The sequence below is a fragment of the Nelumbo lutea genome, chromosome 6, assembly GCF_056320005.1.
Source record: "Nelumbo lutea isolate HS-2025 chromosome 6, American lotus-T2T, whole genome shotgun sequence".
NCBI lineage: Eukaryota > Viridiplantae > Streptophyta > Magnoliopsida > Proteales > Nelumbonaceae > Nelumbo > Nelumbo lutea.
The window spans coordinates 30,373,569-30,387,500 of NC_142689.1; the positions used below are offsets into that span (position 1 = coordinate 30,373,569).

The 13,932-nt window shown below is 41.8% G+C and overlaps 1 protein-coding gene across 2 annotated transcripts in view; it reads right to left on the reverse strand.

Moving 5' to 3' along the window:
- Positions 1 to 801: 801 nt before the first annotated feature.
- LOC148848302 (chaperone protein dnaJ A6-like) overlaps positions 802 to 13,932 on the reverse strand; it is a 32,502-nt gene continuing 19,371 nt past the window's right edge. For both annotated transcript variants that reach the window (XM_088951597.1, XM_088951598.1), the window contains exons 5-8: positions 2,028 to 2,161; positions 1,794 to 1,936; positions 1,479 to 1,677; positions 802 to 1,384 (exon numbers count right to left, since the gene is read on the reverse strand). In XM_088951597.1, the coding sequence (XP_088807723.1) occupies positions 1,062 to 1,384; positions 1,479 to 1,677; positions 1,794 to 1,936; positions 2,028 to 2,161 (799 nt within the window). In that variant the 3' untranslated portion in view covers positions 802 to 1,061. The remainder of the gene's footprint in view (positions 1,385 to 1,478; positions 1,678 to 1,793; positions 1,937 to 2,027; positions 2,162 to 13,932) is intronic.

The following is a 13,932-nucleotide window of genomic DNA, read 5'->3' on the forward strand; positions in this document are numbered from 1 at the left end:
CAGTTGGTCTGCACTCTGCAGCTTCCGAATGTCCAAAATCATTAGCAGCACCATGCGGTACTGTTGGTAAGTTTCTAATAGGATTAGAAGCATTATAAACTCACGAACCAAAAATACATACAAATAGGTGTTTGACATTGCTTCAAAGTGCTATATGCATTAGGGTTCGTTGAACCATTATCTCAGAAAATGACCCCTTTTTTTTGTTTGACATTGATGCTGCCATATAGGCTAAAAACAGCATTGATCTTGTTTGATACCAGTGCTGTAGAACCCTTATCAGTATTGTTCTATATTATACAACATCCAAGATGTTGCCTCATCATTGCACCACTGGTAGCAACAAACTATTCTTTGAGAAAACATTGAATTTGCCATTTCTATAGACCAAACTTTCACGATTTCCATGGATACTATTCATTTCTACATTCAAATCAAACCCCAACTTGAATATCACTTGCAGAATGTAAATTTCAACTTATTCCACTTTCTTCGAATTAAGCACTATGAAATTCAGTCCCTCAAAATTGCAAACTTAGTGAACAACCCGTAAAAACATGGGTGATCATGCGTAGGTACAGCCTACCTGATGCAGTAGATTAATGAAAGTACTATTGCAGTACTCGACCAGCAAAGAAAACGGTTACGACGGAATCAGGAGCACGGCTGCACAAGTCCATGCCATTAAAGTCCGGCTAAAGAGCTCAGCTTCTAATCCATAAAGGCAACTTATCTCGATCCAAATATTCATTAAATATTACTTCATCTTCGGATAACTTCATACCACAGAACACAATGAAATGCAATGAAATTAATACTACTCGACCTGGTTTAAAATTTCTTGAAGCACTGATAACTTGTAAGAGTCGGGAGAAAACAAGAGGCCCACCTATCATAGTCAGAATCACTTTGCAAATGGATCTATGCTGATAATAAGCCTCTTAACATAAAATAAAACACTAGTATAGCAAGACCAACAAAGCGAGAGGCTTTCTATCTAGGATCGAACAGAGTGGAAACAGGCTTCCTACCGAGCAAAGATCAAAACTGAAGCAAAGTCATTATTGCTGGGCACACTGTACTCGAGGCATTGATGGCTCATCGTCCTCATCATATGCCTCTTGCTGCTGCTGTTGTTGCTTCCTCCTCGTTTCCTCGTCGACGTTGACATCATGCAAGGTGGTCTCCTCGCAATCGTCAAGATCCATCCCTGACAAATGACTGTTTGCTCTTGGGGGCAGGATTGTCTCCAAGGTGCGGCACTCATCTGGGGAAAGAACACCAGAATCTGGAAAGTCCACGTGGAACTGGATATACAGCCGGCCCTTCATGAAAGGCCTCTGGTGGTGAGGCATCCCCTCGTCATTAATCGCCTTGTATTGACCTGGATTAGCATGATGACATGAGCAGGGACTAAACTGATTTTCTATGTAAGCAACAAGGGAAAAAGACCAACAAGAAAGGTCCCAGTATGGTACCAGGCTTGATAACCTCGCCAGGATTTGATTTGATTAGGAGCTGTCTGCCATCGAGATGTGTCAAAGCAAACTGGAATCCACAGAGAGCCTCCGTCAAACTGAGGGTGTGCTCTACATAGAGATCATCAAACTTCCGCTTGAACTTTGAGTGCTCCTTCAGTTGCAAGACGAAAACAATGTCCCCTGTAATTGTATCAGGCTGCAAATAATAGGGAACAGGATAATTGGTATTGTCAATACAAGTGAACATCTAAAAAGACCACAAGGGCCTCGTATGAAATGCCTAAAGCCCAAATAGATGCTTAGTGCACTTACAGCTTCATCTGCTTCACCTTGGAATACAATTTTCTGGCCATGCTGCATTCCTTTCTCAATATTGACCTCTAGCACCTTCTTCTCCTGAGTAACCTTGTTGCCTTTGCATTGTGGGCATTTGTCTTTCTCGCTAATAACTTCACCTGCATCAAAAAATGTTTTATAATTTATGCAAATAGCCCATCCAAGACCACAATTAAGACCTGCTAATGAACTGCAAATTAGATTGAACACCTGAGCCTCTACATTCTGGACAGACATGTTGCATCTGCTGGATCATGCTTGGTCCAATTTGCCGGGTTGTGATCTTCATGCCTGTACCTTGGCATCCATAACACCTCCCAGATGCCCCACTTTTTGACCCTTTACTGAAATAGATGAAAGTACAAATTAGAATCAAGCCCAATTTGTGATTACTCTAGAACATAAAACGTTGCAGCCTTGCAGGACAGTAGGTCAACTGAATTTTTAGATGAGAACTAAAGAGGACCAATTTCACTCAATGACAAACCAAGCATATGGATTGAGGCAACAAATGAGGATTTGTGTTTTGGCCATAAAAATATCCTGGTTGCATGATAATGCTACCAAAACCCTAGGCTATCTTTATTCTCTTTCTTCTATTGCCAATGCTCTTTTCTGCTGTCAAAAGGATTGTGCTTCCTCACTCCTCAGAACATCTGAAAATCATCTCTAGAGCAAACCACCCATACAGATCATCCTAATATATCTTGCTCTTATGCCACATGGTGTTTTTTGCAATGTTTTCTGCATTCCAGCACTTGAGACCTTCCACACCCATTTTACATATAAATTTCAGCACATCTTCATCACTCCTCCCTAAACCCTTAAAATCATAGATTTTCCTTCCAAATATCAATTATTACAACCTTGCATCGATCTGAACCCAAATCACCCTAAAACCCAATAAATGAATTTCCTAATCTGTCACATGCCACAACTAGGCCAAATTAGTAAATAGTAGCCATGGCTTAAGCATCTACCACTAACTCTTATCTACTGGTGCAGACTCCAATAGCTCTATCTGTTTTTCTGTTACTCTTTATTGCTTCACTCTTTTTGTTTGTGTTATCATGTATGTTACAGAACTTTAATGCTATATTTTTCAGCCCAACATCTATCTTTAACCTTTAAGAATAATAATGGAATTTTATTAAAACAGAAACTGATTCATACTTACAATCTCATACAAGATCCCTTGGAGAGACACGAGCTGCAGCCTCTCCTGACATAATGCAAAGAAACTAGGAAAAGAGTATTGGAATCACATCCGAGCCTAAAACCATCTATCTTATCTTTAACCCTTCATCCCCAAGGATCAAAATATTGATAATCACCGATACAAAAAATTGGGCATCAGTGTGCATCATCCTGAGAAGGATGCCTACTATCATCCCAAACTTTCAAAATCCCAAACCCTGTGTATATCGGTGTATCCATGACCTTGGATACAGATATAGTATGCCCGATACAGAGCATACCATATCAATATTTTGATCTTTGTTCATCCCAAGTTCTAGACTCCTAGCATACCATCCTTGCATTATCTAGCCTCCATCCTACATCCAAACCCTTGATCCCAATGAAACCCATCAGCCATTCCTTACAGTCTAAACATTTTCTTAGGACTGGTACGAGATCAGGTTGGTATCCTCATATAGTCTATAAACATTTGCAAAAACTGCATTGCTGGCACATTCCTGTAACATTTTTTTTATCAATAACAAAAATTTTATAAAAAGAGAGAGAGAAATTACAACCAGGAGGGAGGGGTAAAAAGACTTAACCCTCCCTAACAAACTGAAAAAACATATTACAATCCCAAAAAAGATTTGTTCTTCCCACCCCCTGTTTGGCCAAGGTATCAGCCATGGAGTTAGTGCACCCCTTGGCCCATTGAACCCTTACAGACATATTCTGAGTTAACTGAGTAATTTTCTTTCTTTCATTAGAGAACTTCAACAAGCTGGACACTTCCTTCTGCAACCATTTAATAGTCAACTGAGAATCTCCTTCCACCAAAACTTACTAATATTCAGTTGTTTAGCTCTTTTAATCCTTCTAGAGCTGCCAAGATTTCAGCTCTCAATGAGTCCCCCCAGCCTATAGGTACTGAGAACATAGCAATGATTCTATCTTCCTCATCCCTGAAGATACCGCCTATACCAGAATGGCCTGGATTTCCTTCACTGCTACCATCGAAGTTCAATTTAATGAAACCCGGATCTGGTGGAGTCCAAACAGGTCTAAGAGCTGTGAACATGGGAGCTGACCGAGCCACTTCATCCCACTTACTAATGATGTCTCCTACTGAATAATCTTCAAAGAGCTTCAAAGGCTTGACCCAAAGAGCCACCCTAATATAAATAAGTTCTATGATGGCTTCCTTACTTTTTTCTTTATCATGAAAAACTCTTTGATTTCTTTCTTCCGAAACCGTCCAACAAACAGCATCTCTAGCACAACTCCACAATATTTTCCCTCTCTTTTTTAATCCCCTCACTGTTGTGGAGCTAAACAAGCTTTGCACATTAGAAGGGGAGGTCCACATGCAACCAAATAGAGAAAAAAACCAACACCAGATATCGGAAACAAAAGGGCAAGAAACAAACAAGTGATAACAGCTTTCACTGTTCTTCTTACATAAGATGCACCAGTGCGGGAATAAACACCAATTAGGCCTTTCCTTTTGAAGTAGGTCACAAGTGTTACACTTTTCTAGGCATGCTTCCCAGAAAAAAGCGCCTACCCTAGGAGGGATTGGATTACCCCAAATTTCCCGGACTGGAAAAGAAAACCCCGAAACCGGACTAGGTCGTGCCAGTGCTTTGAAAAAGGAGGAGCAAGAAAAGATACCCGAAGGGACAAGAGACCATACCCTGGAGCCCCCAATTGAAGGCTCAAGGACTACCTCATCCAGGATCTTAAGCAAATTCGAAATGGGTTCCAATTCAGGATCTCCAAGTGCCCTTCTAAAACCTAGGTTCCAACCTATAGCAGAGTTAAACACGGTAGCAGAGGTGGCTACAAGTTCACTTTTAAACCTAGACAGAACAAACAAAGAGGGAAACTGCTCTTTCAAGGGGGAATCCCCCACCCAAATGTGTTCCCAAAAATTAACTGACAAGCCAGAACCAAGATCATACCTGATGAAGGGAAGAAAAAATTAAAGGATGGCATTGATCGACTTCCACGGAGAAGCTCTTGAAGCCCTAGATGAGAGTCTCGGATCCCAGCCAGTTGCCTCTTGCCCATGAATACTTATGATTATTTTGGTCCACAGGTTCTCCCTTTCTTTAGACCACCTACATAACCATTTCCCTAAAAGAGCTACATTCTTCTTCTGGATGTTTCCTAGCCCCAGACCCCCTTCACTTTTGGGTCTTGTCACTAGATCCCACCAAACTCTATGGTCCCTTTTTTCTTCCCCGGGTTCCCATAAGAAGTCCCTCATCAATTTTTCCAACACCCTATAGACTCCTTCAGGCATTTTGAACACAGACATGAAATAGACCAGAAGGTTTGCCAATGTTGACTTAATCAGTGTAATCCTACGCCCCAGAGACAAGTAACTCTTCTTCTAGGAAGCTAGCCTTCTAGTGAATCTGTAAATCACCGGATTCCAAAAACTCCTTTTCCTAGGATTATCTCCTAAAGGAAGCCCTAGATATTTCAGTGGCCAATGAGCTACCTCACAACCTAGCACTCGAGCCCTTTCCACCACCTCTCCCTTGCTCATATTAATACCAATCACACAGCTCTTACCAAGGTTAACTTTGAGGTTGGTCATTAGTTCAAACACCTTAATCACCTTCTTCAAGTTTCTCACCCAACTAATCTCCTCTCCATCACAAAACAGAATTGTGTCGTCTGCAAATTGTAGGTGAGTGACCAGAACCCCATCCCTCCCCACTTTCCATCCACTAATCAAGCTCCTTGAATCTGCCCTCTCAATCAGCCTCCCTAACACTTCAGCAATTAAGGTAAAGAGGAAGGGGGATAGCGGGTCCCCTTGGCTAGAAAGTGATACACCACCCTGCCATTCACTAACACAGAATAATGACAAAGTCCTAATGCACCCTTTTATCCACTTGCACCATCTCTTCCCAAATTCGAAAGACTCTAAAACCTCCAATAGCAAAGACCAATTCACCATGTCATACGCCTTCTCCAAATCTAGCTTACACACCAACCCCTTCTCACCTCTACTTCTATAGTCTTCCACGCTCTCATTGGCAATCAAGATTTGGTCCACAATTTGTCGATTCATCACAAAAGCACCTTGATTGTGGGAACTAATTGAGGGGAGCACCTCTCTAATTCTTCTAGAAAGAATCCTTAGCAATAATCTTGTAGAGGCTATTAATCAAACTGATGGGTCTGAATTCTTTAGGGTGACAGGCTCCTTCAGTCTTCGAAATTAAAGCTATAAAAGTAGAGTTCAGGCCCGGGTTTATCACACCTCTTTCGAAGAATTCAGAGAACACAACTTGAATATCATCCTTAATTATCTCCCAACAATCCTGATAAAAAGCCAACGTGAAACCATCCGGGCCCAGGGCTTTAGATCTATCCATGGAAAAAATGGCATCCCTAATTTCTTCCAGGTCAAACTCTCTTTCCAACCACACAATCAACTCATCAAGGCGCTTAGGCCAATACAATCCATCAATCCTTAATCTCATAAACAGAGACTTACTGAAGATGGATTTAAAGTGCTCTACAAAAGCCTCGGCAATCTTGTTGTTAAGTCAAAATTGTCCCATCAACTACTAACTTAGATATGGTGTTTTTCTTTCTTTTGCTATTGGCAATCTCCTTCCTTCACCCATTTATGTCTAGATTTCTGCCTCCAACTGATCTTTTCCTGGAAAATTATGTCCTCCAGGCTCTTCCTTAACTCCCACCTTTATTCTTTATCACTTTCCCCAAAACAACCCCTTTCTTCCTTAGCATCTAACTCCTCTATCTGGTTTATCAACTGTTGCTTCCTCTCCTCTAACCTACCAAAGTGGAGAATATTTCATTCCTTAATTTTGACTTTCAATTCTTTTAGCTTCCAATGGAATTTCATCCCTGCCCAATTAACTTTCGGGTTACTTTCACTCCACCAACTTTTCACATTGTTTTTGAAGTCCGAGTGAAGTAACCACATGTTTTCAAACCTAAAGGGGGAGGGTCCACTACCACCAAAATCAGACTTACAAATCATTATTGGCCAATGGTCGGAAGTAACTCTGGGTAAGGTCCTTGACACCAAATCTCCCCAATGCTCCTCCCAGTCTGTGGTGAACAAGAACTTGTCTAGTTTTGAGCAAATAGGTTCAGCTTGGAGATTGGACCGAGTGAAGCTATTGTGTTGGAGATTCAGTTCCTTTAGCTCAAAAGCATTAATGAACTCATTGAACTTCCTCATGCTGGTAGTACTCCTTTGTCTTTCCTTGTTACACTCTTCAATAAATCTAATCACATTAAAGTCCCCTCCTAGACACCAAGGCCCCTCCCACAGTCCTCTGACATCTTCCAATTCCTCCCACAACTCATTCCTTTGTTTATAACTATTGGGGCCATATACATTGGTAAGGGCACATTCAAAATCATCTGACACATGCTTAAATTTAACCGAGATTGAGAACCTTCCCACTAATTCTTCCACTCCCTCCACTACTTCATCCTTCCACAAAATAATTAGGCCACCAGATGAGCCCCAAGATGGACTCATAGCCCAACTTAGACCATTCACTCTTCACACACTCCTAGCCCACTTTTTATCAAATGTCATAAGCTTAGATTCCAGAATTAGAACAATGTCTAGATTTTCTTTCTTTAATACCTCCTTTACTAAAGCTCTCTTCCTAGCACTCCCCAGCCCTCTCACATTCCAACTTACTATCTTCATTTCTTCAATACCTCTGCTTAGCCCCACTCCCCTTCTTCCTAGGATCCTCCTTTTCTCCCCCTCCCTCTCCTTTCTCTAGCCTCCTTACCCCCATCCACTTCCAGCTTCAATTTCTCCGCTTCACTTAACCTTCTCTTCCTCCTAGTCCCACCTTCTCTTTCAGTCTGTAAATATCCTTTCAATTCATTCAAGTCTCTAGCCTTGCAACCTAGCTTTGCCACAAATTCAGCTATGGACTCCTCTTCATCCACTCCCATGACAAACATCCCCCCCTATCTCATTGCTCCCCATCCCCTCCTTTTCCTTCTCCGTCTTACCACTATTCTCCCTAGATTCCACCCTGGCCAAGTTCTTAACCACAACAATTGGAACTACTTCCCCCACCCTCAACTCCTTCTCACCCCCCACCTGTAACTACCCAATCTCCCCAATATCATCCTCTAACCCTTGTGTACACAGCACTGGGGCACAGCTGGAATCTGAAGGACAAACACCACAGGTAGAGCAGACATTAGTATCAAAAACCAAAACCACAACCATACCTGGGATAGAGGCAAATGGAGACATGGCAACCGAATGGGTTAGGCCTTTCACTCGCTGGGTAGGGCTTATTTGATTGCTACCTAGACTTACTTCACCCTTGTTTGTACTTTCGAGGCTCTGTCGTTCATCGCCACCTGCGCGCTCTTTGCCCGAAAATTGGTGGGCAACCAAAAAACACTTGCAGATTCCTTGTCTTAAGTTACTCTCCCGGTTTGGTTCTTCTCTACTTGGAGGTCGATTTTCCCCCTTATCTTCCAAAGCATGCTCGGCTCCATTCAGTTCTCCACACCTAGTGGAGGATTTGTGCAAGAAAAAGTCCTCTTCTACACTCTGAAAACAATATCTCTATGTTGAAAGTGTTTTCCACCATTCCTGGATGTTCATCACACTGGGTTTCATCTTCGCCGCCAGAATCCGACACCTCCTCCGAGCTATCACAATTAACCCAACCTTCGTCCTTATCCTCACCATCTTCTCTACTCCCCCTGAAATATCTAGGATTTGGCTTATCCCCTTCCGCCCCGTTTTGGTCGCCATCTCCATGCTTCGCCACCAGAATCCAACGTAAGGGCATCTTCGAGGAAATCTAGCCGCTTGAGATGGATTTTCGGACCCAAACACTTGGGCCGCGTGAGGAAGATAGTCGCTTGAATTTGTCTATCGTCGGATGCAAAGAGGTTCAACTCACGTGACCATTTAAATGGTCACATGAGTCCAACGAAAAGTCTTGGACCCTTGGCTTAACATGAACAAGTCGATCCCACCTTGAGTCGGCCAATTCAGATCGAGTGGCAGGTAACTCTATCTTAAACCTGATACGAACACCCCCTTGATCTGACCGAGACTCACCTTTGACCATATCCGCATAAGACCAACTGACGGGAAAAGAGTTTTTGTTTTCAAAAGCATTTGAAAATATTTACAAAAAAACACCTTTGCTTTTAGCAATTGACTTTTCAGCTTCCATAATAGGAGAACTCTTTCCCCCATCCACGGCCACGTGTCCAGACTTCCTTCGTTCTACCCCGCCAACCGGAACCCATCTTGCCACGTCGTCATCTTCTTCAAGCTTCGACTTCCCCATCCAGTGCGACGCTTCAACTTCCAAACTCACCCAAATCTTGTACCAACTACCTTCTGTGCAAAGGTGAAAAACTCTTGGGACTTCTTCAGGCTTAACTCCGGCTACTCTCAGTTGAATTGGTCTCAAATCTGTAGTTTTACACAACAGGAGAACACCGCCCATCGCCTGCACCATTCTCTCTAGTGTTGTTTTTTACCAAAGGTGAAAAGGTAAACCCAACATCTTCAGTTTGAAACTGCCGTCTACACCCGCCACTTCATTTGAAAGAGGACACCATTTTTCGATTCTTACAGGTCCTACAGACATTTCCAGCAAGGTGAAATCTATTGAAACCTCCCCCTCGTCAAGGTCTGCTTTTCTATCAATGAATGGAATGAGAATGGTCGTCTGGTTCAACCCAAGCTTCCTTGTCACCTCCTCTAACAATCCTTTCCAGTCTTTCACCTCCTCCCTCGCAGTTACAATGGATTTCTTCTCCCATGTGCCCTTTTCCCCAACCAAAGCAAATTTTTGTTCTAGAATTGTGAATGCCACTATTGGATTTTCTTGGTCTTCTACTGTTTCTTCTAAGCCCAACTTCTCCAATTTCTTTCTTCTTTCTGTCATCAGTCATCACCTCTTTTTTACTCTGTCCGCCAACGTCCTCGGCTTGTACCTTCACTGTTACAAACTCCTTAATGACTAATATCCGATGAAGAGCATTAGCCACCCCTAACCAACCCTGCAACCGAATGCCTTAAGGAATAACTATTGTTTGCCTTTTCTTTTTATCGAGCTTTTCTTCCAAAGTAACATACGAACCCCAATCGTTCTTTCTTCTCTCGGCTACATATTCTCTCCTTACTTGCCTGAATGTACCTCTCCAAACTTTCCTCCAGCAAACCTGAGCAGCTCCATCCAAGAAGCTTTGAAGCCAAGGAACAACATCTCCCACTAACAACATCGTTCCTCTCTTTCCTTCTCTAATCTTAATAGGGAAGTCTTCTTGGTAGAATAACTCCTCCAGCAGAATAACTTTTCTTTCTATTCCCATAGCTTCTCTCCACTTACCGACCGGTGAGAAACCCTAGAACCCTTCTCTTGCAACTGCTACCATCTTTCACATTGCCTGTAACATCAAAGTCAAATCCATAGTTTTTAAGGCGCCAAGGCGAGGCTAGGCGACAGGAGGGCGCCTTGTCGCCTAGTCACCTAGGCGGGTGCCTAGGCGACGTCTAGGCGATGGATTTCTTTTAAGTAAAACCATTTATCCTAGGGTAGTTCCCTAAGTTCCATAACCATCTTTCCTTAATAATTATCCATAATTTTCATAAGAGAAGCATAAATTTCATGTTTGAAGTTTAAAAAATCAACATTTTATGAGAAGAAAAGAAACAAAGGAAAGAAAATTCAAAAAAATATAGGGGCTTGAACCCCTACTTTTGTGATAAGAAAAGAAGAAAAGAAAAGGTGGAAGAAGAAGAAGATTTGTAAGAAGAAAATGTGTTGATTAGACAAAATTTTAAGTTCTTCCCTTGCTTATTGGTTCAGGTTCTAAAATCTTCGAGGATTCAATAAAAGATCAAAACTTCGATACAATACGCCCCGTATCGGGTGTATTGCATTGTATCTTTGGCACCCCAATACACATGTTTACAAGTGTTTTCGGGAACCCATTTTTTAAAATAATATATATGTATTTAAAAATGAAATTGAAAACCAAAGAAATAAAAAAAAATAGGAGTATCGTTATAAGTACTGATACACCTCTACCGATACACAGAGGTGTATCGATACTTTGAACCATGGGTTCAATACAGCAGTTAGCAATGTTTGTGTTGATTAAACCCTAACAAATAAGAAAATAATAAAAAGAAATTAGTACATAAACACATAAAATGAGTATTCTAATTTAATAATGCCTATTTTATAATTATAATGTCAAAAAATTAAAGGCCAAGTTTGATGTTGTGATACGACACGCCTAGCTTGCATCACACTTTAAGGAGTGCAGAAGATGGGAGAGTTCGTGGAGGTAGGCCATTGGAGAAAAACTTTAAAGATTGTAGCTAAGGAGCTCCTATTTGAGGAACAGAGATTAAAAGGTCAGCTGATCTTGAAAATCAAAGAGGCAAAGAAAGGGATGGTGTTGTTAGAAGGTTTGGGGGTGATTGAAGGGTTCAAGGAGTCTGTGGAAGATGCAAGTAACAAAGGCAAACAAAATAGTTGGAAAGAGTTTCTCTCAGAAACTGGAAGAAGATTTGTAGTAGAGTGTAAGAGAAATTCTAAAGGCTTTTTCATTTCTTTGATAGAATTTTTTGGCAAGAGTAGGAAGCAAATGGTTTGTTTCCCAGAGGGAAGGAAAAGCCAGGGCTAGAAGGCAGTTCATGGGGTATTATGTGAACTGCTGAAATGGTTGGGTGCCATAAGAGAAGTAACAGAAAAAAGGACAATAAGCAGTTCTACTAGCCTGGAGAGAAATAATAAGCAAGAGACTATTATAGTGACAGCTGGAGCAGGTAAACACAGAATGGGAGTAAACCTACAGAGAGGAGGTTGGGAAAGTAAACTTATAGTTATAGCTTCAGCTCGGATTGTTGAAGAGTATGTTTATATTAACACCCTTTGAGAAAGACAAGGCTTTGTTGGACTTGCTTGAGAATAGAGTAGAAGCCGAGGCTTTAAATATTCAAGTTGAACTTAGGAATTCCACAATATCAAGATGGTGTCCAGGATCAAACTCCAAAGATTTCTTTGTTGAAGATGGAGTGCTGGTGCATCTCTTAGGCCTTCCCTTTCATTTGTGGAAGCAAGAAACTGCTGAAGCCATTGCTCTAATGTGTGGAGGATCACTAGGAGGTGTATTTTGGGGAGATCTCTTTTCAGCTTCCATTTTATTGAATGGAGTAAAAACTAAGGAGATTCCTCGGAAGATAAAGGTGCAAGTTGAAGGATAATTTTACTCAGTATGGCTGGCTTCATCCATTGAATCTGAGCTTTGGAAAGAGGCTCGTAAGGAGGGAGATGAGAAGGTTGAAGAAGAAGAATTGCGTGGCAACAAAGGACTGGATGGTTCAAACAAGAATAGCACTTTCACTAAAATGGAAAAACATATGCTGGAGAAACAAAAAGGTAGATTTCAGGGGGAAGGTCTTATGCGTGTAGAAGAAAGAAACAGTCTGGAGGGCGGCTAGACCTTTGCACAGGTTGTAGCTGGCGCCAATATGGCATTCTTAAACAAGGAGAAAGTGGTTCAGGGAAGAACCGAACTGAGATTTGATGAAATCAAACAGAGCAGTGGGTTGAACGTGCGTAACCCTTTTGATAAAATCAAACTGAGATTTGATAAAATCAAGCTGCAGGTTGTTAAGAATGGGCCAAGTAATGAGCTAAAGCCCATGATGAGGGAACTAAATATTGGTAAAGGCCCAAACGGGTCAGCGGACCCGACTCGGTTACTTAAAAAAGACGCGTGAGCCTTTAAAGACTCACGTGACTGGGGAGAGACCTAAGGTAGACGATAGATATCGTCTATCGTCGTCTTCCTCAAGCTATTCGACCGCTACAAAGGAATTTTCCCAAGCTGCTATTTCGAAGCTTCCTACTCAATTAGTTGGCTCTCTACAGTGCCTTCCAGTGAAAAAACCTCAACGATCATCTCGCAATCGTCGTAATCCGCACTCTGTCAAGAGAAGTAATCCAGATAAATTTGACTTGAATCTCTCATCTGACGAGGGGGATTGCTCTGATTCTGAAACTGAGGATACTTTGAGCCTTGGCAGTATCGACCTCTCTCAAACAAATGATCTCTTTGAAGATGACAGATTAAACACAGAAGTGTTGTTCCTAGAGGAAGACGTCGGTGGCTCTTTGACAGGATTTCAAGCGGCAGCTCCCTCCCCCCCCCCAACCGCCAAGTTGTACTTCAGATACGGGTTGTATGGGTTCAACGGCTATTACGGAAGTTGCACAAGGGACATCTACTCCAACAAACCCACCCTCCTTTGGACTGCAACATGCTCAGGTTATCTTTTCAAAGGATCAGAACTCATTAATGTCGTGCCACGCAGAATTACCGATCAAGAGGCAACCTTTAATGGTAGCTTTTGTTGCACTGGTTAATACAGACTTGATTGAACATAGACAACTTCCAAAGATCAATCAGTCAGGGGAACCAGGCCTAGATTTGATGCCTCCGATAGCAACTTCTGCTTCTATTCCTACTTTACCAATTCCCTTTGATTCAGGTACGCCTGTGGATTTGTTTTCTGGTACTAATAAGGGTCCTATGCCTGAAACAGGTACTTCAACTTCTCAACTAGAAGGAATGGCCAACGGAGGGGAGAGTGGGTTTGCGGCTAAGGGTTGTGGAGAAGAGGAGGGGAAGGTCTTATTGAAAAGGAAGCAGGAAGAAGAATTAGAGAGAATTTGGGAGCGGATTTGTGCTCTCTTGGAAGATTATAAAGAGAAAGAAGAGAAAATGGAGGGTGCCCCTACAAAACTAGAACAAAAGAAGGAAAATAGAGAGTGTTTGAGAAGTGCTGGAGTAGATAAAAGTAGGAAAAAAAAAAGAAAAGATCAGAGGTGGAAAGACTAATATCAAATATTGAGGG